Source organism: Nicotiana attenuata, unplaced genomic scaffold (assembly GCF_001879085.1).
Source record: "Nicotiana attenuata strain UT unplaced genomic scaffold, NIATTr2, whole genome shotgun sequence".
NCBI lineage: Eukaryota > Viridiplantae > Streptophyta > Magnoliopsida > Solanales > Solanaceae > Nicotiana > Nicotiana attenuata.
In genome coordinates, this window is record NW_017673031.1 from 52946 (window position 1) to 78442 (window position 25497).

General features: G+C 37.9%; 1 protein-coding gene across 1 annotated transcript; it reads left to right on the forward strand.

The window, feature by feature from the left end:
- Positions 1–7127: 7127 nt before the first annotated feature.
- On the forward strand, positions 7128–23946 carry LOC109215242 (kanadaptin). The gene is made up of 12 exons (XM_019379269.1): positions 7128–7695; positions 16710–16795; positions 16908–16987; positions 17449–17504; positions 17825–17873; positions 18128–18274; positions 19052–19147; positions 20874–20987; positions 21189–21313; positions 21660–21892; positions 22420–23226; positions 23318–23946. Exons 1-12 carry the CDS (start codon positions 7274–7276, stop codon positions 23365–23367), a joined length of 2265 nt encoding a protein of 754 aa, XP_019234814.1. The 5' UTR covers positions 7128–7273; the 3' UTR covers positions 23368–23946.
- The last annotated feature ends 1551 nt before the right edge of the window (positions 23947–25497 follow it).

Genomic DNA, 25497 nt, shown 5'->3' on the forward strand with positions numbered 1-25497 from the left:
CCCCAAAAATTCGTTCAGAGACTTCCCATCAAACATCACCACTTTGTCCCTCACTTGTGTCACCTTTGAATCTTTCACCACATGATAAACATTACAGTAAAATTCTTTCACCATATGTTCATTTGCGACTATGCAACGTTCCTTGAAGAACCCCCAACCCTCTNGTGGAGGTGGTCTAGGCAAGGGTGCCTTTGCCTTGGGCACCACTGGCTTGGGTATATCAATAATGTGTTCCCTAGACGGGTTCACGGTATCTTGAGTCTCTACCCCGGCCTCATCATCAATATCGATCCGCACATCATTTGTCACTATTGGTTCAACCACATTGTCAACATTCAAAGGTGCATCATCATCATGCAACTCAATTTCATCATTCACAACTTGATTCTCAACCGAGGCATGCACATCACCGCCTCTTCCACTCCTAGTTGTAACCGCCATCACATGATTGTTATGCGAAGCCAATTGTGCGTCAGAATCTTGGTTCTTTTTCATCATTTGCTCGAACATCATTTCTATCCGTCCCATATCACTTCCAGAAGAACTAGGCCCTTGTGACTGAAGGGGGGTGGATTGTTTGGTTGTTGGAACATGGGGGGCCTTTGAAAGCTTTGCCCCCTACCACCATTATTCCACCCTCCTTGATTGCTATTGTTGTTGTTCCAATTGTTGTTGTTCCCGTTCCAATTGCCTTGGTTATTACCTTGATTACCCCAATTGTTGTTCTAATTGTTATTGTTCCAATTGTTGCCACCTTGTTGTTGATTATTGTTATTCCAATTGCCGTCTCTTTGTTGATTGCCCCAATTGCCTTGGGGGCGCCATTGTTGATTCCCTTGATTTCCTCTATTTCCTTGGTAGTTATTGACATATTGGCATTCCTCACTTTGATCATCAAAACACTCGTTCGAATAACCACCACCATCATTGTTATTGTCAAACTGCTCACCGTTACCTTGAGGTTGTTGTTGTCCTCTTTGCCTCCTTTTTAGCATAGAAACATTCTCCATTGCATTGACTTGGCGCGGGTTTTATACTTGTTGCAATTGCGCCTTCGCCAATGATTCATTGTTGTTGTAAGTTCGGCAATAGCTTGGCCATGATCACTCAACTCCTTGTGCAAATAGATGACCGTGGGGTCACCTTGGGGTACATTCGCTCGGCTTTGCCATGCCGAAGAGGTGTCCGCCATTTCATCAAGTACGTCGCATGCCTCTTGGTAAGAAAGTTTAATAAAATTCCCACCGGCCAATTGGTTCACAATGCATTGATTTGTGGTGTTGATGCCCCTATAGAAAGTCTGCTGGATCATCGCCTCAGTCATGTCGTTGTTAGGGCACTCCTTCACCATTGTTCTATATCGCTCCCAGATCTCATGCAATGGCTCCGTTTGCATTTGCTTAAAGGCTAGAATCTCGTCCCGAAGAGCCGCCATATGACTTGGAGAAAAGAACTTGGCAATAAATTTGTCCGCCATTTCATCCCATGTGGTGATAGAATGATTTGGTAACCTTTCTAACCAGTCCAACGCTTTGCCCCGAAGAGAAAACGGGAAAAGCCTCAATCTCAACGCATCCTCTGACACGTTGGTTTGTTTGCTGCCCCAGTAAGTATCTACGAACCCCTTCAAGTGCTTGTACGCATTTTGGTCGGAGGCGCCCGTAAAATATCCCCTTTGCTCGAGCAAGGTCAACATGACATTTGTGATTTAAAAGTTCCCCGCCCGGATTCGGGGAGGAACGATGGCACTCGCATACCCTTGATTAGGAAGAACTCTTGGGACCGCTCTTGGTGGCGGCGGCGGAGGGTCTGGAATAGGATTGTTGTCATGTACATTAGCATTGGAATTTCTACCTCTCCGTGGTACTTGAGGTACCGAAAGCTCATCTTGCTCAACATCTTCAACCTCCTCCCCCGCCAAGGCATTGCCAAGAGGGTCATTTCCGTTTAGAGCCATGTGTACCTGATGGATCAACACAAATAAAGTTAGTAAAAAGAAGGAAAGAGAAGCAATACACAAAACTAGCTACACAAATAGTCAACACCGTAAGCTCCCCGGCAATGGCGTCAAAAAGTGAATCGCGCAGCGGACTCAACCTTAGGAAGAGTGGGCGCTAATACTTTTACCCAATAGTGGTATCTGGGTCAATTTCCACAGGGAGCTAGAAAGGGAGTTGGATATTTGCTTAGCCTAGAAATGCGTGTTTGCTTCTAATTGATCTTCTATCATTTTTGGGTTTTTATGATTATCAACTACAATTTAACAACTACTAATTATAACTAAATTATGCTAAGATATTAATTCTAGGTTGTATGCAAGATAGAGAAAGGCACTAGGGTCGTGGCATTTACCTAGGTGGTCAACTAACGGATAGAGATTCCTAATATAAGAAGATGATTATGGGGCTTATGCTATAACCGTTGCACGATTGCACTCACTCTCACACCTCTCGGTAGAAAGAGTGATTTTGCCCAATTGACTCTCTCGAGACCAATTGGGTAGGCCAACAAGCCCAAGCAACTTAGGGTTCAAGTTGGGTAATTACTCTCTCGAGGTTTAACCCGTTAATTGGGACTACCATTCTCATGGGTCCATCCCAATTCCTTGTTGGGTTAATTTTGGAGTCATAGACACTCTTTCTCAAGAAGAGTCAAGACCCACTAAGCTAGACTTAGTGTTTGTAACCACCAAATCCTAGTTAAATCATAAAATTAACCCAAACAGCAAACACCCAACATCATTCAAGCATTAAACAATCACACCCATTAATTGCCCACACTAGGGTTGAGCCACAACCCTAGCTAATGGGTTTAACTAGACATAATAGCAGCAGAAATTGAAGAAGTAGTAGATAAAATCAACATATTAATTAACTAGAATGCTAATCTACAAGAACCCACGATAAAACAAGATGAAAATGCCCAAAATAGGCTAAAACTTGAGTCTCACGAGTGCTGCTTCTATCTGATATCTAAAACTTAACCTAGAAATAATAAAATATTTTATTTATACTAGGCTAGAAAAACTGAACAAAAATACCCCTGCGGGGCTGACGCGGACCGCGCAGAAATGCAGCGCGGCCGCGTAGGGGTCTTGGCCTTCGATCACTCACTTCTGAAGCTAGGGACGCGGACCGCACAAAGAGGTAGCGCGGCCGCACAAGCTAATGGGCGCGGACCGCACAACAATGAAGCGCGACCGTGTGGACACCAGCGCTGACCGCGCATGGAAACCCCTAAAATGGATGTTCTCTGAATCTCCTAGCGCGGCCGCGCAGCAAATCAGTGCGGACCGCGCTAGGTCCTCTTGTCCCCACTTCAATGATTTTTGACTCTTGAGCAGGTTTCACTCTGTTTCGAGCCGATTTTTGACTTTTGTCATCTTGTCGCTCAAACCTGCAATCGAGCGCACTTTGTAAGCATTCTAGGTCTATTTTATGATAATTCATACATAAAGCATAGGCAAGTATGTGCATAAAACGTGTTAAAATCACAGTTATCAGTTAACAATAATATTTTTCTAAAAATACCTAATACCTTAAATAAATAGAGAAAAATAAAACTATTTTTTTGTATTTTTTAGATTTTTGTGCTTTAAAAGTAGAATTAAAGTTAATAATAAAGTGAAATACTACGGAAATAAACTCAAATAAATATTCTAAAAATACTAGGATTATTAAAGGATAATTCTAATGTGTGGGTCAAAAACTACATGTCTACAATCAACTTACGTATTTTACGAGACCCATGAACAGATGATAGAATAATAAGACACATGGGGAAATCAAGAACGTAGGTACCTCTAGTATTTCTATGAATAGAGTTATTTATGAAAGTTGTGCATTTACTCATTTCGTTTGTATCGTATGGATCATGCCAAAAGGAAATAAGGGATAGTATTAACATACCTTAACTCCATTGAGTCGTTAATACCTTCCAAGTAATTCTTCAAACAACTCAACTCAATCTACCATAACATAAGGAGATTCAAAATCAGTGTTGCGTAAAGGCTATGTAAATTTGGGAATCATCTCCCCTGTAACAAGAGCCTCCTCCAGTACCATATACCAACAATAGTGACTATAGAAATCCAGCAATACATAATTATCAATAACAAGACACCATAAAATAACAACAAGTCACAACTACTTCACGACGAGCGACAAGCTCCAATTGGAATTCGTATACCCCATATCACCCCTTATAGACTTCTTACTTTAACATAATAGCATCATTAACATGATAATGAATTCGTTCATGAATGATGCGGGCCTTATACCATATATTTATAACAAGAAAAATAATCCACGACTCCAATTATCCTCAATTAGAAACTTTATTCACTAGTTCATGTCTAGTCCATCCATTTAACTTAATCAATGTCCAGATAACCTTGAGAAGAAGCAAGAACCCAATATAATTACCTCTTAAAGTGTATGCAAGTCGAAATCCATGTTACATTTAGCTTACAATAGCCCAATACACCCCAATCACTTCATACCCAAAACGACAACTATAGTAGTGTCAAACACGTCGAAATAAAGAACGACTAATCCACCATTTCTCCAATATATGGTGTTTCTCCACACAATTTCTCCTCCAAAAATCCATTAAATAGAAGCAAAATATACAGCTCAAAAGCAACAGGAAACAACCCAAAAACAACCCACAACAAGTCGAATAATTCGAACTTACTGCTTCCGATCACCGTCCTGTGAGTTCTAGCTATTAGAAAATGACTTTATCAACCTTTCTTAATAAAGCTTAAATACATAAATAAGGCATTTTATTAACTATTAAATACCTTCCAAAACTCAAACTACAAGAAAAAGAGAGGCAATATAGTAATACTTACGTTGTAGGGATCGTTTTAATGTTATCGCTACTTAATTTCGTGCCCCGGATGATAATCTTATTGGAAACCCTTGTGGAGAGCTTGAGGATAAAGTTAGCGGTCTTATTTGGTCGTGTTCTCTGGAAAATTGAAGAAAGAGACGAGATAAGGATATAAATATCCATTTTTTTGAAAAGTAAAAAGGTGCTACTTGGCATCCTATTGGTCCTTCTTCTAACGCTTATAACTTTTTATCCTGTTGTCGTATGAGAGAACGGTTAAAAGCGTTGGAAACTAGATTCCATGACCTTTAATTTGGTATAAAATATGTCCCAAAAATACCTCATATAACACACGAAATGTATTGCTCAAAAAGCTTTAGTGACTCACCTATTTGTCACATCGGCAGTCTGTGCAGGCTCGCGAAACTGCAAATATCTCTCTACTCCGATGTCATATCGGCAAACCGTGTAATGCGTTAGAAACTAGACTCGTTGATATTCAATTTGATATGCTGATCATCCCGTAATTCCAAGCATATTAGGAGAAAGCTCCACTATATTTGACCTAATTTTCAGCATATTTCTGAATGTAACTTGCGATGACCTTTGCCAACTTTTGTTCCACAACTCGCTTGACTTCAAAACGTAACACACGAGTATCATAAACCTAAATGACTTATAACATAACCTCCTTATCACATTAAGAACCCTAGTCTCACCCCAAAGTGCATGTTATAACATTCCAAACTTATCAACTTTCGACGGAATTTATTTTCTTCAATTTGTTTAGCTTCTAAGTCTTTCCAACCATCTTGGTACTTGTTCTACATTATCTTAAATTCTTGTAACCCCCAAGGTAACATGATTAACTTACCTTGTACACTTTCAAGGATGATCTCATTTCTGAGCTTACATCAATACGATGTACTTTGCGCACGAAAACATGGGGTGTAACATCATTCCGCCCTTTGGAACATTCGTCCTCGAATATTGGCTGTTATGCTTAAAGTCTCATAACCTATAGCTTTTATGAATACTTTAATACTGTACTTGCCATCTACGCAATTCTTCTGTAAATAAATCCCAAGGCCAGGGCATTCCCCCCTTTAGGTCTCTTTCTCACACCACGACTTGTTGTCCGAATTCTCCCAATCTCATAACTGTTGCTACCTTCTATCATGCAGCCTGTACGACTCTGACCTTATAAGTACGCCTATGCGACTCTTCTCTCCTTTTTCCTCCAGCTTTTAGCCAATTTCTAGGCCTCACTTTGTAAACATATGCCTAATAAAATGTCCCTTTGGGCATCTATAGGTATACTGAAATTCTTCGCTCGGTATTTTGTTGAACTTACGAATATTGCTATACCTTATTTCATAGACCCGGTTATCCATCCGTATGACTTTACTGCATCAAGGTAGGTCATTCTATATCATAACTCTTACTTCGATTTATCGTTACTGAGGTCTACTACCAAACTACAGGTTACTCTCGTTGCTTATCCTATATGTATAGATCTAAGTCATTCTAATGCTATCTTAAGTCTGATGGCCTAATCTCATCTCATACTTTGTAGCTTCTATCTCTCCATTGTTGATTTACCTCAATGTTGATCTACAATCTACCACTGATAACTTGAAACTTCTTACGTAATCACTAGGGCTCACATTGCATCGAGAGCATGTCATATTACTCGATAGTCTTGGGATCTTAGTATTAACATATTATGTGATTGTCCTGGACGGAACAAAAGATGAAAAATATAACATATTTATTTAAAACAACTTTTGTGATGTGATGCTCTAACAGAAATTTTATATGCACAATTAGGTTATTGGAATCAAAATTCTAATTATTAACTATTTAATATTATATTACATATTCTAGAACATAAAGATTACTATAGCAATATAGAATTCTGGTTTATTACAATTCTATTTAACTTTAGTACATGCAATGCTCATTTCAATTTTTATAATATAAAATTGTAATATTTTGTTATTTAGAACAAGAGTTGTCAAAAATTATTATTGGTATGACTCAAACACCACGATTATTAAAAATAATGATCTTATATTATTATATGTCTATGATTTATACAGGGGTGCACAATTTGTTACAAAACTTCAAATATTCATCGTGGATTGTGTCTTTTATTATCATAGTAAATAAAAATAATAAAGTAATAATTGAAAAATGAAAAGAGAAAATATAATGTCACTGCTTATTAATATTTGAATAATATGAATTTGAACTATTTAAAGATGTGTCCTGTCTCCTGTAGTCCTGTGCAAAACAGTTTAAGGACCCGACTTCTCTTTTTGGGTCGCTCCGCTTTGATCCCTGACCCGCAGGCCGCAGCTTCAAGATTTGCATAAGCCCCGCTGCAGTTGATCTTCGTTCCTCTTGGCCGCTCCGTTCTCACTCCCGTCTTAGAATGACTACTGACATGGACCCTCCGCCGTCTCGGAACCCTAGTACAGCTACCGCCACCGCTATGGAAACTCCTGGTTCAAACCTAGACGTTGTTTCGACTTCAAGCTCAACTCAGACTTCAATGAAACCTCCACCTCCGAAATTTCTAAGCAATTCGGACTCAAATTCGTCGCAAGAGAAGTCCCAATCGGACACCCCTGTTATTCCTCAAAGCTCTACAGAACCTTCTGGAAGTGGCGATGACTCCAGCTCGAGCTCTGTTTCCTCTCAAAGTAGTAAAGACATCAAGGAAGACCAGAAGCAAGAGCAACGATCCGGTGCTGCTGCAGTTCCCTACACCATTCCCACGTGGAGTGGGCGTCCCTGTCATCAGTTTTACCTGGAAGTGCTTAAAGATGGCTCCATCATTGATCAATATGACGTGTAGGTTTCCGCAAACTTCAATGCAATTGATTTTTGGTTCATCATAAGCTTTTTTCTTCTCTTATGCTTTTCTTTAAGTCCATTCTTGTTACGTTATCAAATTGATTGGTGGACAGAGTTATCCGAGGGAATTGTTCACATTCATGAATGAAATCATTCACAACTGAGCTTACAATGATTCCACGAGCAGTGGCATCTTTCTTTTTCCAAGAATTGTAAGCCTCAAGATCTCTCCTATGTTGGGCAGTGTTACCCTCCTCTGGGCACAAACCATGACATGGTTAATGGCTTCAAGAGCATCTTCCTCTTCCAGCACATACCACATCTTACGGCTCCAAATATCATAATTTTCACCGTTCAGTTTGTCACCCTTGTTTAAGTCAGCAATGATAGTTTTTGATGCCATAGTCTATTAAATGAAACAATAATGCAAGTGTATTTATTACTCATCATTCTCGCATGTGATAAACACACTTAGGCAAATTAATTAAATAAAATATTAATTTTACACTTAGTATAGAATCGAAAGGTTACTACGTTTCCATTCATCATCTATAACTAAATGTTCAACTAATATTTTATAAAATCATTTCTCATAGTGTGTATCTTGTAAGATAGCCAAATTATAGAGGAGCAAATCCCGTAAGTCATAGTAAGCCGTGGCTTTACCAGAGCACGGGAAATTGAACAAACCTTGCTCTGATACCATTGTTAGATTAATAATCGCGGGGCGAGAACAACATTAACGTACCTGTCAACGCAGCGGAAGAATTGTTGAACTCACCACCAAAAGAATTGCCCCAAGTCGAACTTTGAATCTCTTGGAAAACAAAGTTTAGTTTCACGAACTTTATGTCTTTGTTCTTGTGTGTGTTTTTGCGAAAAAGAAGAAGAGAAATCTTCACTGATATGGAAGAAGAAAATAGATGGAAAAAAAAAGAGCAAGAACCCCTTTCTTGTTTTTTTCCGTACATCTCCTTTCAACAATGGAAGCTGAGTTCGTAGCTTGTGCGTCTGCAGTACAAGAAGCTGTTTGGTTGAAGAGATTCTTTGAGCATTTGAATATTACAAAGAATTCTCAGGGTCCCATGACTCTATATTGTGATAGTCAAGCGGCTATTGCATATACAAAAGATCCTAAGTATCACAGCAAGACCAAACACATTGACATCAAGTATAACTTTGTAAGAGACATGGTAGCAAGTGGAGAGATAAATTTACAATACATTCCTACGCAAAGCATGATAGCTGATCCTTTTACAAAGGCAATATCTAGAGATCTGTTTGAGAAACATGTTATGGCTCTAGGTTTGCGAAGGATATGAATATATTTATGTATTGTAAAATGACTTTAGTATTATAATATGCTCATCAATATTTGACTCTTGAATTTCGCTATATCTGATGAATATTTTGTTGATAAAGTGTGTCGAACAAGTCGCAAGATTGACTCTCTCACACAAGCAATCGCCTCTTGCGTTAAGAATCTGACAGATTCTTCCGCTATCTCACACAAGCAAGTGAGACGCGTTGACAGATGTTAGATTAATAATCGCGGGGCGAGAACAACATTAACGTACCTGTCAACGCAGCGGAAGAATTGTTGAACTCACCACCAAAAGAATTGCCCCAAGTCGAACTTTGAATCTCTTGGAAAACAAAGTTTAGTTTCACGAACTATATGTCTTTGTTCTTGTGTGTGTTTTTGCGAAAAAGAAGAGAAATCTTCACTGATATGGAAGAAGAAAATAGATGGAAAAAAGAAGAGCAAGAACCCCTTTCTTGTTTTTTTCCGTACATCTCCTTTCAATAGGAAGACCAAGTTATTATACAGAAAGAATTTTAACTGCTATGGGAAACTGCTCAACTGCATCCAACGTGTAGTAACTTCTCCAAAGAAGTTACTTTCTTCTCAAACTCTATCTCTTCCCAAATGGGTTGGGTCAGCCCATATAGAGCGACCCGGTATCCAAATTTTTAATACCCAACATCTCCCTCTTCACTCATGATGGGCTGGAACTCAAACCAGTATCATGAATAAATAACACACTTAATTCATACAGACAAGTAGTTTGTGCGACCTGCGAGCATCAAGAGCTATAATATAATTAAANAAATCCGATCACATGCGAAGGGATTTACTACTAACATGAGGATCTTGTTACTCGCAATACCCCCAGACATCACCTGCTACTCCAGTAGCTAGTTATTTAATCCCTCATCCTCGAAAGAGGTGAACTCGAGTTCATGTTTAACTTTATATTCATAATTACATTTGATACCCTCATGGTAAGTGTAATGGTCGACCTATGAATACAAGTTAAATTGCAAAATAAAATTATTTATTTGTCTTTCCTTTCTACTCGAATCTTTCCATTCCAATCAACTGCTTTCCTAGACATGCACTGCATTGCCGAATCACTCATGGCTATTAGTAACATGCTAAAGTAGCAACACTGATTGGCACTTCAAGAGACAGTAAAAGGTCAAAGGGTATTTCAATAAAAGTTAATGTAACTTCTTTGGGATCTCACACAATGAGAAGCAGGGATTCATTCTTCCATTATCCCATGGTCGATAGCACACGTGGTATGAAACACATGTTATGGTGTTCTCACCTTATATTGGCGCCTGTGTCTTATTCTTTTAATCATTCAACACCGTACAGATCTTGGTCTAGACACCTCCAAGTGTCTAACCCGAGTTTCTCACTTCAATAATCCTCAAACTATCTTCTCTGAGAAACTCACATCTGGTTTACAAAACAAGTCATAATCGAATAATGAAATTCGTAAATTGTCAAGAACGACCTCTTCAAGTAAATATAACCCTGAATTATTCAAGGTTCTATAAGGTCTCATCTTTTCACGATTCTTAACGCAAGAGGCGATTGCTTGTGTGAGAGAGGCAATCTCGCGACTTGTTCGACACACTTTATCAACAAAATATTCATCACATGCATACGAGGTATAGCGAAATTCAAGAGTCAAATATTGATGAGCATATTATAATACTAAAGTCATTTTACAATACATAAATATATTCATATCCTTCGCAAACCTAGAGCCATAACATGTTTCTCAAACAGGTCTCTAGATGTAAAAGGATCAGCTATCATGCTTTGCGTAGGAATGTACTGTAAATTTATCTCTCCACTTGCTACCATGTCTCTTACAAAGTTATACTTGATGTCAATGTGTTTGGTCTTGCTGTGATACTTAGGATCTTTCGTATATGCAATAGCCGCTTGACTATCACAATATAGAGTCATGGGACCCTGAGAGTTTTTTGTAATATTCAAATGCTCAAAGAATCTCTTCAACCAAACAGCTTCTTGTACTGCAGACGCACAAGCTACAAGCTCAGCTTCCATTGTTGAAAGGGTTGTGCAGGTTTGTTTCTTGCTTTTCCATGATATAACACCACCATTAAGTAAGAAGGCATAACCGGATGTTGATTTTCTATCATTCCGATCACCAACCCAATCAGCATCTGTATATCCTTTCAAGTATAAATCATTTTCACTATAACATAGTGAATAATCTGCAGTTCCCTTCTGGTATCTGAAAATTCTCTTCACAACTTTCCAATGATCTCTTCCAGGATTGGATTGATACCTGCTAACCAGACCTATGACATAACAAATGTCTGGCCGAGTACACATCATAGCGTACATCAGGCTCCCGACAGCACTTGAATACGGATTTCGAGACATGTCTTCCTTTTCACTTTCAGTCTTGGGACACATTTCAAGGCTTAAAGTTTCACCTCTCGCTATAGGAGTATCCATGGATTTGCAACTATTCAAGCGAAAACGCTCCAAAATTTTCTTTATATAACATTCTTGAGATAAACTCAATACCTTTTTGGAACGGTCTCTTTGGATCTTAACTCCAAGGATATAGATCTTTCATGTCAAATGACTTTGAAAGCCATGACTTGATAGTTTTCACATACTCCAAATTGTTTCCGGCCAATAAGATATCGTCCACATAAAGAGAAAGAATTACAAACTTCCCATTGGACTTCTTTACATAAATGCAATGGTCTTCATCGATCATGGTGAAATCATATAAGATCACCTCCTTGTGAAATCTCAAATACCATTGCCTTGAAGATTGCTTCAGGCCATAAATAGATCTTTTCAATTTACAGACCTTCTTTTCTTGGCCTTTAACGATGAAGCCTACAGGTTGTTCCATGTAGATATCTTCGTTTAGTTCTCCATTGAGAAAAGTTGTCTTCACGCCCATTTGATGTAATTCCAAATCCAAACGTGCAACAATAGCCAAAAGTAAGCGAATTGAGGTAAACTTCACAACTGGTGAAAATGTTTCCTCATAATTTATTCCAGCTTCTTGAGTAAAGCCTTTTGCTACCAATCGTGCCTTGTATCTTTCTATTGACCCATCCACTTTGCGTTTAACTTTGAGAACCCATTTGTTCCCAATTGCTCTACGCCCAGGAGGAAGATCAACTAGATCCCAGACTTTGTTGGTTTTCATGGACTCTAATTCTTCTTTCATTGCTTTCATCCACTCATCTTTTCCAGGGCTTGAGAAAGCCTCAGTCACAGACTTTGGCTCATCCATTTCTGTCGGCGATACCAAGAAAATATAATCCTCAATTTCATAAGTACGTTTGGGTATATTTTTCCTGGCACTCTTTCGTAGTTGAAATTCAGGTTCGTTAGAAGGATTTTGGAATTGAGAGTTCCCACTCCCACTCCCACTCGGATCAAGAATAAGATCATGATCAATTTGATTATCAACTGTGTCAAAAGACACTTGCTGACTATCTGAGTTCAACTTTTCATAAAGAGGCTCTCCATTCTTTACCTCGCCCTTCTTTGGAAAAGCTTTTTCCAGAAATGTGACATCTCGCGATTCAATCTCAGTAACACTTCCATCCTCTAATTCACCAATAAACACATACCCTTTGGAGTGTTCTGAGTATCTTATAAAGATACATTTCTTGCCTTTTGGACCTAATTTACCAAACTTGCTAAAGGAATCTTTTACATATGCAGCACAACCCCAAGGTCGTAAATCCTTTAAGTTTGGTTTATGACCAGTCCATAGCTCATAAGGAGTGGGAGAAACTGATTTAGAAGGCACTTTGTTCAATATATAAGTTGCAGTCAATAACGCATCTCCCCAAAAGGAGATAGGTAAATTTGCTTGCGCCATCATGGACCTTATCATGTCCAGCAGTGTTCTATTGTTCTTTTGTGCTACACCATTTTGTTGAGGTGTGTATGGAATAGTTAACTGTCTGGTGATTCCCTTTTCATTGCACAATCCTTCAAATTCTTTTGAAAGATATTCACGCCCTCTGTCGGTTCTTAAGGTCTTAATCCTTTTGTCTAATTGATTCTCAACTTCATTCATATATTTCTTAAAGCATTCAAGTGCTTCAGATTTTTGAGAGATCATATAGACATAACCAAAACGTGTGAAATCATCTATGAAAGTAATGAAATATAAAGCACCAGACCTAGCCCTCGCATTCATTGGACCACAGATATCAGAATGGATTAATTGCAATGGAAAATCAGCTCTCTTAGCCTTTCCAAATAGTTTACGTGTAATCTTTCCAGTAAGACAATTTTCACAGGTTGGCATTTCAATTTTAGAGAAAGGACCTAGATGTCCCTCCTTAGCCAATCTATTCATTCGATCCTGTCCTATGTGACCTAATCTTGCATGCCATGTAATAACATCAACATCATTGTTACTTGAATAACATGCCATGACACAACGGTCAACATAATAGTTATACGTAGAAGGATTACAATCTAACACAATAAAACCATCATAACGATGTCCATAACCATAAAAAACATTGTCTTGAGTAATTCTAAGACCACTGCGACTAAAGTTCAAATTGAAATCTAAATCTAGAAGAACAGACACAGATACTAAGTTTCGTCGAATCTCTGGAACATATAGGACGTCATGCAACATCAAAGATCGGCCACCACGCATGTCCATTCTGCAAGTGCCTATCCCTTTGACTTCAAGCTTTGCATTATTTCCCACATATACATGCTTTGATCCAGGTGGAACTCGATGAAACTCTATAAACGCTTCTCTATCGCGGCTCACATGGTTGGTGGCCCCTGAGTCTACAATCCACACAGGATAAGATTCAGTTAGTAAAATAGTGCTAGAAACATATATAGCACTAAGAGATGCGTTTTGAAATACTACCTTTTTCGGCTCAGTGCACTCACGAGCAAAATGGTAGCATTGCTTCAGGCCATAAATAGATCTTTTCACAAGGAGGTGATCTTATATGATTTCACCATGATCGATGAAGACCATTGCATTTATGTAAAGAAGTCCAATGGGAAGTTTGTAATTCTTTCTCTTTATGTGGACGATATCTTATTGGCCGGAAACAATTTGGAGTATGTGAAAACTATCAAGTCATGGCTTTCAAAGTCATTTGACATGAAAGATATGGGCGAGGCAGACTATATCCTTGGAGTTAAGATCCAAAGAGACCGTTCCAAAAAGGTATTGAGTTTATCTCAAGAAACTTATATAAAGAAAATTTTGGAGCGTTTTCGCATGAATAGTTGCAAATCCATGGATACTCCTATAGCGAAAGGTGAAACTTTAAGCCTTGAAATGTGTCCCAAGACTGAAAATGAAAAGGAAGACATGTCTCGAGTTCCGTATTCAAGTGCTGTTGGGAGCCTGATGTACGCTATGATGTGTACTCGGCCAGACATTTGTTATGCCGTAGGTCTGGTTAGCAGGTATCAATCCAATATTGGAAGAGATCATTGGAAAGTTGTGAAGAGAATTTTCAGATACCTGAAGGGAACTGCAGATTATTCACTATGTTATAGTGAAAATGATTTATACTTGAAAGGATATACAGATGCTGATTGGGCTGGTGATCAGAATGATAGAAAATCAACATCCGGTTATGCCTTCTTACTTAATGGCGGTGCTATATCATGGAAAAGTAAGAAACAAACCTGCACAGCCCTTTCAACAATGGAAGCTGAGTTCGTAGCTTGTGCTTCTGCAGTACAAGAAGCTGTTTGGTTGAAGAGATTCTTTGAGCATTTGAATATTACAAAGAACTCTCAGGGTCCCATGACTCTATATTGTGTTAATCAAGCGGCTATTGCATATATAAAAGATCCTAAGTATCACAGCAAGACCAAACACATTGACATCAAGTATAACTTTGTAAGAGAGATGGTAGCAGGTGGAAAGATAAATTTACAGTACATTCCTATGCAAAGCATGATAGCTGATCCTTTTACATCTAGAGACCTGTTTGAGAAACATGTTATGGGGCTCTAGGTTTGCGAATGATATGAATATATTTATGTATTGTAAAATGACTTTAGTATTATAATATGCTCATCAATATTTGACTCTTGAATTTCATTATTCGATTATGACTTGTTTTGTAAACCAGATGCGAGTTTCTCAGAGAAGATGGTTTGAGGATTATTGAAGTGAGAAACTCGGGTTAGACACTTGGAGGTGTCTAGACCAAGATCTGTACGGTGTTGAATGATTAAAAGAATAAGACACAGGCGCCAATATAAGGTGAGAACACCGTAACATGTGTTTCATACCACGTGTGCTATCGACCATGGGATAATGGAAGATTGAATCTCTGCTTCTTCATTGTGTGAGATCCCAAAGAAGTTACATTAACTTTTATTGAAATACCCTTTGACCTTTTCTTGAAGTGCCAACCAGTGTTGCTACTTTAGCATGTTACTAATAGCCATGAGTGATTCGGCAATGCAGTGCATGTCTAGGAAAGCAGTTGATTGGAATGGAAAGATTCGAGTAGAAAGGAAAGACAAATAAATAATTTAATTTTGCAATTTAACTTGTATTCATAGGTCGACCATTACACTTACCATGAGGGTATCAAATGTAATTATGAATATAAAGTTAAACATGAACTCGAGTTCACCTCTTTCGAGGATGAGGGATTAAATAACTAGCTACTGGAGTAGCAGGTGATGTCTGGGGTATTGCGAGTAATAATAATATCCTCATGTTAGTAGTAAATCCCTTCCGCATGTGATTGGATTTCTACTTAGAGCTGTTAAACAACCTTAAAGGGTTTAATTATATTATAGCTCTTGATGCTCGCAGGTCGCACAAACTACTTGTCTGTATGAATTAAGTGTGTTATTTATTCATGATACTGGTTTGAGTTCCAGCCCATCATGAGCGAAGAGGGAGATGTTGGGTATTAAAAATTTGGATACCGGGTCGCTCTATATGGGCTGACCCAACCCATTTGGGAAGAGATAGAGTTTGAGAAGAAAGTAACTTCTTTGGAGAAGTTACTCCACGTTGGATGCAGTTGAGCAGTTTCCCATAGCAGTTAAAATCTTTCTGTATAATAACTTGGTCTTCCTATTGAAAGGAGATGTACGGAAAAAAACAAGAAAGGGGTTCTTGCTCTTCTTTTTTCCATCTATTTTCTTCTTCCATATCAGTGAAGATTTCTCTTCTTTTTCGCAAAAACACACACAAGAACAAAGACATATAGTTCGTGAAACTAAACTTTGTTTTCCAAGAGATTCAAAGTTCGACTTGGGGCAATTCTTTTGGTGGTGAGTTCAACAATTCTTCCGCTGCGTTGACAGGTACGTTAATGTTGTTCTCGCCCCGCGATTATTAATCTAACAATCCGGTACCTGTGCGTGGAGGTAGCAGGTACCGCGTATATAGGAATAAATTGAATCTTTTGCTAGATACTTATTTTAAAAAACTGAATCTTTTTCTATAAACTACTTGAAGTGGTTATGGAGTTTCTTACTTATAATAAAACAATTTGAATTTACTAGTTAGAACATTCTGTACGTATTTCTGCAGCTCTGTTACTATTTGTGCCTCTCTTATGGAAAGGATGGTTTATTTGTATTGTCTGTGAAATTCTGTTAGGCTTCACTATTTTTATTAGTTGCTAGGCTTTTATTTTCATTAAGGGTATTGTATCACCTTTTACTGTTATTACAGGCACAAGAAGGGGGCTTACATGTTTGGTCGTGTTGATCTTTGCGATTTTGTCCTTGAACACCCGACCATCTCTCGCTTCCATGCTGGTATTCATTCTTCATTTTTACCTGCTATATACACGTCTCTGTTTGCAGTGTTAGTAACTTTCCTTTTAAGATTTATCATTAGCCTTAATTCTGTAACACTTTCTCTTTGCAGTTTTGCAGTTCAAGGGAAGTGGCAATGCTTATCTTTATGACCTTGGCAGTACGCATGGGACATTCATTAACAAAAATCAGGTACTTTAATGTATCTTTGTATACCTTTCTGTTATTCTGTTTAACTCGCAATATAGTACAGCTAAGGAGGTTCAGATGAATAAAGAATCTTTTATAAGAAAAAAATTCAAATAAATAATTGTGTGTCTTCAGCTTATGCTTCAGGACTTGATTCGGTTCTATGCGCAGCTCTAGTTTTTAATCAATTCATGCACTTCTCAAACTCCTTTTTAATCCACTACTAGTGCCAATTGAGTATAATAAAAACAGAAAGCAAGGCGAACTTTGTGTGCTGACTTGGTGCTTCAGTGGAAAATGAAATTGCCCATAATTAATATCTATTAAGTTCTTTTTTTTTTCAGCAATTAAATGTTACTGCCAAGATTCTTATTTCCACTTCTATCGTTTATTATGGAGTAACTTCATCTTTTTGAATCAGTAAAGAACATATTCTAATGGCTTGCCCGTTTGCAAATTACTAGGTGGAGAAGAGAATTTATGTGGAGCTTCATGTTGGTGACGTCCTTCGATTTGGACAGTAAGTCATGACTCCGGCTTGTTTACTCCCCTGAAAAGAAAAATGGCATCCTCGCTGAATCCAACAAAAAAAGATCTCGTCGAATCCGTGTGCAATATTCGCTTAGAACATAGATCTTTTCTTCTTTTATCATTAAAATCAGTATTCAGTAGAATTTTCTGCTCTTCTCCTAGTATTGGTTTTTTTATGTTTCCATATAGTCAAGGTTACTTTTAAAGGTCTTTGCTTTGCTTTATCTTTTTAATTGGAAGAAACAGGTTTTCTTACTAGTGGAGTTGTAATGTTTTGGCATCATTCTGATGTTCTTCACTTTTTTACAGCTCGTCACGGTTATATATATTCCAAGGGCCAACTGACCTGATGCCACCGGTATGGCAATTGTGCTACTGCATCTCCTTTCTCTTGCTTTATTTTCGTTTTATTTCCTTAAGCATTTTATACTATTACTCCTGCTTGTCTTGCTCGTGCAATGTAGTCTTTCTTGTCAAGAACTTCTATGAGAATTGATCAATGAAGCAAATGATATGTACCTTACAAATCAAGGGAAGAAATTAAAGAAAAAAGGCACTTCCATTAGAATTAACGACCTGTTTCAAAAGCATTACTTCGTTTTCATGTTGAAGGAAGCTGACCTGAAGAGGATAAAACAAGCTAAGATCCGGGAAGAGGTGCACGACATGGAAGCATCACTTCTCCGTGCAAAACTGGAAGCATCTCGTGCAGACGGGATCTCATGGGGAATGGGTGAAGATGCTATCGAGGAGAACGAGGTCAGTTTGTTTGTCCCATTTTCCTTTAGGGTATTTGGGGAATGGTACATTGCTTTTTTAGATAACAGTTATGAGTGGTTTCGCTCTTGGTCTTATTATGGATAGATTTCTTGGAGATGTTTACCGCATAGCAAGGTATACACATAACAATGCATTTTCACCGACAGGCTTTTATTGTTGACTTCTCTCCTTTTTCTGAGATTTTCCTCTCTATGTGGGGTTGGACAGCTTTAGTGCTAGGCAGAGGTGCAGAGCCCAATTCCCAAACACTCATTCTTTTTCTTATAAAAAATTGTTCATGTATCAAAATTATTCAGCAACACCTTTGAAAATGTAAAGATACATAAGTCAACTCTATGATAAGTAATACTCTCAAGGAATGAGAGTCACTCTCCTTTTTCTGAGATTTTCCTCTCTATGTGGGGTTGGACAGCTTTAGTGCTAGGCAGAGGTGCAGAGCCCAATTCCCAAACAGTCATTCTTTTTTCTTATAAAAAATTGTTCATGTATCAAAATTATTCAGCAACACTTTTGAAAATGTAAAGATACATAGTCAACTCTATGATAAGTAATACTCTCAAGGAATGAGAGTCACTGGATTGTGCAATTAGCTGACTGCTTTGGTTGCTTTCACCTGTTATAGATGAAATATACTCTTCGTCCGAGTGTTGGTCCCTGGCACACTGCACAGTTTCCTGCTATTATTCATTTTTTGAATTCTTATAGCATGCGATGGCATCCTGATAGAGTGCTAATCAAAATTGATTTTGATGCTAGGATGAAGTTGACGAAATAACTTGGCAAACTTACAAGGGACAACTTACAGAGAAGCAGGAAAAAACACGTGAAAAAGTTGTGAAAAGACTTGAGAAGGTAGCAATTTACTTAAGTTCTCTATGTTACTGTTTCTTTCATGTACTAGTGCATTTTATATTAGCTATTGTAGATGGAGGGAGTGATATCCATAATAGAGGTTGACTGGCAGTATGTAAATTGTCTGGTCTTAATAGTCTGCTTAATCACTTTTTCCTTTTATCAGTAAAAATAATTTTATTTAGTAAACTGCACCATGAAGGTTGTTTGCTGTCTCTTTGTATCTGTTCATATTCGAATAATGGTTATCACCCACCCCCACCCCCACCCCACCCCAAAAGAAAAAAAGAAGTAAGAGCAACACTCAGGCAGATCACTTAGTTGAAGCTGTTTTTGCAATTTAAGTACTAAAGACATCAGTGTTCTTATAAACTCCTGCCATGTTATGTCTTCAGGTAAGTTTTAAAGGCTTTTTTCGCACTGGCATCAGGAAAGTATAAAAGCAGACAAATAACAACTTTCCTCTGTTTTCTTGCTTTACCGTTTAATGTTGTTTTCCTTCCTTTGTACTCCCTCCGTTCACTTTTACTTGTCCAATATTCTTTTTTTGTTGTCTTACTTGTCCAGTATTCTAAAAATAGATTTTCACATTTATTGTTCACTTTTAGCATATCAAGAGAAACAATTTTTTTTCCTGTTATACCCACAATATTGATTACTCATTTTAAAATCATTTTCTCAATTCCATTAAAAATATGCATCAATTAATATGGGTATCATGGTAAATTATGCACTTCATTTATTATTTCTTATGAGGTGTATAAAGTGCATAGTGGACAAATAAAAGTGAACGGAGGGAGTATTATTTTTGTACGGGTATTCTTTCAAACAGATAATGCTGAGGAGTTTGTATGACTATTCCTGCCAGGATCTTAATAATTAGCCTAGAGAAGCCGAGAGTTCTTCTATTCCAGGTATAACAATCATGACTAGGCGTGGCGTGTAGAAATGTGCCTAGGGCCGCCTTCATTGCATAAATTTTGGCATTTACTTGATGCTGCTTTTCTAGTGAATAGTCTTTACCTATGCAAAGGATTTTGGGGGGTGGGGGGCGCTTTGTTTCCCAGTTTCCTAGTGTCTATTGTGAGAGACAACATTCTTAGCTAGAGGAGAATATGTGAAATAGTAGAGAGCATCTCTTGGAGTTGCTTTTATCTCTTGGCAGTTTCAAGCTGGCCTAAACGAGCTGCACTGACTTAATGCAACAAATTAGCTGACTGTTTTTGGTTGGACACTTAGTTAGTACTAGACAATAGCATCCAAAGGTGTGACCTAGTGGTAAATGAAGTGGGTGCAAACCGTGGAGACATTCAAATCCCAATAGAGACAAAAACACCAGGTGATTATGCTTAATCCTTAGTGGATAGAGTTGACCGATACTTGTGCCAGTGGGAGGTAGCAGGTACCTGGAGCAATAATTGAGGTGAGCAAAAGCTTATCCGGATAGCACCGTTATTAAAAATAAAAGATACCAAAAAATATTGAAGTATGGATTGAAAAATTAGTGTGAACATGACATCAAACTTCATATTTGATTAGTTAAATGTATTTGAATTCTTGAAATTTGTGTAAGTTGTAAAATAATGTTATTAGTGGAATGATGTAACTACTTTTGGTCATAGTTATATAAATTGGGATGGATGGAGCGCATAATAAGGACCTCTTCAGGAAAGTAATCTTTTGCAATTTTATGCTCTTCTTATTGTAGTAACTCCTTTGGTTTTAGATTGCTCATATGAAAAAAGAGATAGATGCTATTCGGGCTAAGGATATTGCTCAAGGTGGATTGACACAGGGACAACAAACTCAAATTGCTCGTAATGAACAGAGGATATCACAGGTTGATAGCTCCTTTCTCATTTTCTCTTTCTTTGTCTTTGGTACTCCTACTTTTTATTCTCTTTGGAGATGTATGTCACATGTTCATTTAACTCCTTTTTACTAAGGACTAATACTACGATACACAGAATGTTTTTGACTTAGCAATTTCTTGAGGTAGCCAAGCCACTTTCTTTAATCCATGTGCTCAAAATTCTTTCAGCTAATGGAAGAGCTTGAAAACTTGGAAGAGACTTTAAATGAGAGCATACGTGAAAGTCTTGGTGCACGTACTGGAATGACATCCCGCGGAAAGAAAAAGGCGCCTGAAGAAGAAGGGATTTCGAGGTACCTAATTTGCAGATCTTCAATTGTTTCGACACACTTCATTGTGTGGTCATGCTTTATGTAGTACGTATTGCTTGAAATGATCATTGTAAACTTGGATTTAGTACCACTCTTGGGATTGTCATGATTTTGTTTTAGTGAGTAGAGGTAGCGCGTTGACAACACAAGGTTAGTACGTAATTTTCAGATATTCAATAAACTTAATTGTGTGGTAAACGTTTTCCGCAGTACTTGTTGTTTGAAATGATCTAAATAAGGTTGGATGTAGTGCTAATTTGGGATATTCATTAGCGAGTAGAGCTAGCTACCTCATTAACAAGGTGAACTTGAATTTCTTTACACACAGTGAGGAGGATGAGTTCTATGATCGGACAAAGAAGCCTTCGAAGAGAAAAAGTGGTGAAAATCAGTCAATTGAGACAGCTGATTCTCTTCTTGATAAGAAGGATACCATTGTCAGGCAGATGGAAGACAAGAGAAGATTGCTTCTAGATGAAAAGGATGGTACAGGTCAGGAATGTGAGGTTGAAGTTGGAGATGAACTGGATGCTTACATGTCTGGGCTTTCCTCGCAGCTAGGTGCGTGTTTCTTTTGGTGAACTCCGAAATTGTCTTGGTTTTCTAACATTTACGTCTTATCACATTAGAGGTATTATTTAGGTTTCTTTTTAAGGTTCCTATAAATTTGAGATTTCACTTAAATGTTTCAAAGCTTGTGGAGTATCTTGTGGTATCTTATCATGCACTAGTCCTTTATTTGTCTCTTCTGTTCATCATATCTAATGATTGGTACTATTAAGTTCTGGACAAGTTTGTGATTCTTCCACACACACACACACACACACACACACACTTAATTTAGGAATATGATTTAGCATTTAACAAAGAAATGTGATTGAATAGCTTTTGTTCATTTGTCAACATGCATATCTGCTGATGGAGTAGCAGGACCTTCTCCGCCAGTAACACTTACATATTTTTATGTAGGTGCATTAAAATAAGCAAGAATCATTTCTCACAATGAAAGGATGGGTATCCCATGAATTGTATTCAGGTTCCCAGATGTTTATTAGAATTTAACATGGACTTTTTGTTTCTGATTCCAGTTCATGAGAAGAAGGAAAAGGTTCATAAGGAACTCTCCACTCTCCAATCAGAGTTGGACAGGGTACTCTACTTGCTAAAAATTGCTGATCCTAGTGGTGAGGCTGCTAAAAAGAGGGAGCTGAAAGTACAAGAACCAAAGACCAATTTGACCAAAACCATCACACCAAGTGTCCACCAGCAGCCACCGCCAGAAAAGAAGAAAAAAGACAGAGTAGAACCTAAGGACTTAATGGAGAAACAGGGTACCGTTGATGCAAACTGTATATCGAGTCAAGAAACAGAGAAGGAGATCGCCGCCGATATATCTGATGGTAAAAATGTTGTATACACTGCTAGTAAGCCCCAATGGCTTGGTGCTGTAGAGGAAAAGAAAAAACAAGAGGCAATTATTGAAAGACCGACAGAACTTCAAGAAAATGATCAATTTGTTGACTACAAAGACAGGAATAAAATTTTGGAAAAACCAGATGTTACACAGTTGACTGCTGACTCTGGAATTGAAAATGCAGCTCCTGGACTGATAATAAGGAAGCGCAAGCAAGTGGAGAAGCCTGATGCCACTGAACTCGAAGATTCTCAACAATCCTCTGGAGCTGATATGAAAGCGGAAGATGCGGTTGCTCTGCTGTTGAGACATTCTCAAAGATACCACGTTTCTGATGATGAGGTGGAACATAGTGGACATGACGTATCCCGTGAAAGTCAAATCAGGAACGATAAGAAGAAGCATAAGAAGGTGCTTGGTCCAGAGAGACCATCATTTCTCAAGAGTGAGACTGACTATGATTCTTGGGTTCCTCCTGAAGGTAAGCCACCTTTCTCTTCATGCCTAGTTGCTTACTAATGGATGTTTGAGTTTTTGGCAATTTTACTTATACTTGTGACACTTTTTACCAGGGCAATCAGGTGATGGACGAACCTCACTGAATGATCGTCTTGGTTATTGAATGGATGAGATTCCGATGTTCGACACATGCTGTGGGATGGTGTATCTGACTTACGTCAGCTGCTGGGTCACCTAACTGAATGTCATCTGCTGCTTGATTCGAGATCTTGCAAAAACTTTCAGAACAGGAATGTGTCTGAGGGGAAAATAGCACAGGGGCTCACATCCGAGAGGCTTTATACTCAGCTGGAACACCAACCTTGATATTGCGGGCGTTATTTTTCCATCAAAGATTGTCGTTTGAAGACGAGGAAAAAATGGAAAGAGGGTGTTTTATGGGGTTTGAGGGGCGGGGGAGGGGAGGGAGGTTAGTGAGCAATGAGATGCTGAGAAGGGGATTGTAATCCAGCTCTTGTACCTTCTGTTGAGCACCAAGAACCTAACAGCTTCCCATTTAGAACTGTATATAGAAGATATTGAGTAGCAGAGATGCTTGTGATGCGATGTTCTGTGACCACTTTAAAAGGCACATAAGCGAATGTGTCCCTGATTGAAGTCCAAAGTATTTGACCATAGTTAAAACTGTAAATAAAATTTATCCATGTTTATCTAGTTTAAGCAAAACGCATTTTTTATATTATACCCTATATATCTTATTTTAAATAAATGAACTAAACATCTACTAATAGAGTATATTCACTAAATATTGTTATTGTTTAATCTTTATAGTATAATCCTCGCATTATAATCCTAGTATAACTTGTTTGTGTGTTCACGAATGATAGGACCTTTTAGGGGTTGATTGCTTACCGAGATTGGAACACTAATCTCGATATAAAATTTGGTATTACATTTATCAGCTAATATCAGTATAAGTTTTATACTAATATCATGATATAATTTTGGGAAATTACCAGCTATGTCCATTTATAGGTAGCTCATTACAAAAATTGGCCAATTGATAAAATATTACTAATATTAGCCAAATTAGCCAATTAGATATTTGTAGCAAAAAAATATCAAATCTTTGCTTTGTTTTGAGTGGGTGTTATTAGAATAGATTGGGCACAACTTAAGGAGCTTGAATCTCAGTTTTGGGATGATTTGGTGAAGTTTTGAGGTGGTTTGAATTGAAAATTCGAAGTAAAAGCTGAATATGAAAAAAAAATGATATGTGTATCACACTATGTATCATTTGTGTATCACATATGTATCATATTTGTACCAATTGTGTATCACATGTATATCCATGTATACCTGTGTGTGAGATACATGCGTGATACATGTTTGATACATGTGTCGCAGAACACTTTTTTGAACTCGATTTAATTATGAATTTTGATACAAGACCACTCCAAATCACCTCCAATCTTCCTCAAATTTTGTATATTGACTTATCTATATATTTTCAATGAATTTCAACTATACCCATTGAAAAAGTTCCTTTTTTGTTTAGATTTTTGGAATATTTGTATAGATTTTTGTATTTCATCACCTTGTTTGCTACCCCGTCCATGAAATTTCTTTTCCGTCTTGTATCTAATGTTGCTAATCACACTTAAAAATATGGAAGGTGATTTTTGCATGTGATTCTTTGAGAGAAAGAACCCTATTATTTGGTTTTTCAATTTTTGTTGGCTAGTTTTGGTAAGTCTATGACTAATGGCTAGAGGTTGGTAAGTTGAGATTTATTTGGGACATTTGTGTAAGTTTCCCTATAATTTTATCAAAGGTTAAGTATGTTTTAAACAGCAGCCTTCAAAAAACAACCAAAGGAAAGAGTAAAACTAGAGCCGTCAATACTCAATATGGACTTGGCCCGTTGGGCTGGTCCAGCCCAGCCCTTGATTTAGTAGGGCTGAGCTAGAATTTTTGGAGCCCATTTGAAAATGAGGCTTTTAAGCCCGGCCCGAATAAGCCCGTGGCTCGTGAGGCTTGACTGAGGCTGGGCTGCGCTAGTCTTGTCTTATATTTTTAGTGTTTATTGTGATATATTGGAACATTATAAAAAGTTACTAAGTTTTGTGAAGTTTTTCCAATAAGATCTTTTTAGCTTTTAATTTTTTTTAAGGTTAAAACTTAAAGAAAAATATAAATTATATTTTAAAAAAGATGGGCCGGCGCATGAGGGCCCGCAACCCACATAGGGCTGGGTGGACTGAACATTTAAGGCCCATCAAATGGTGGGCTA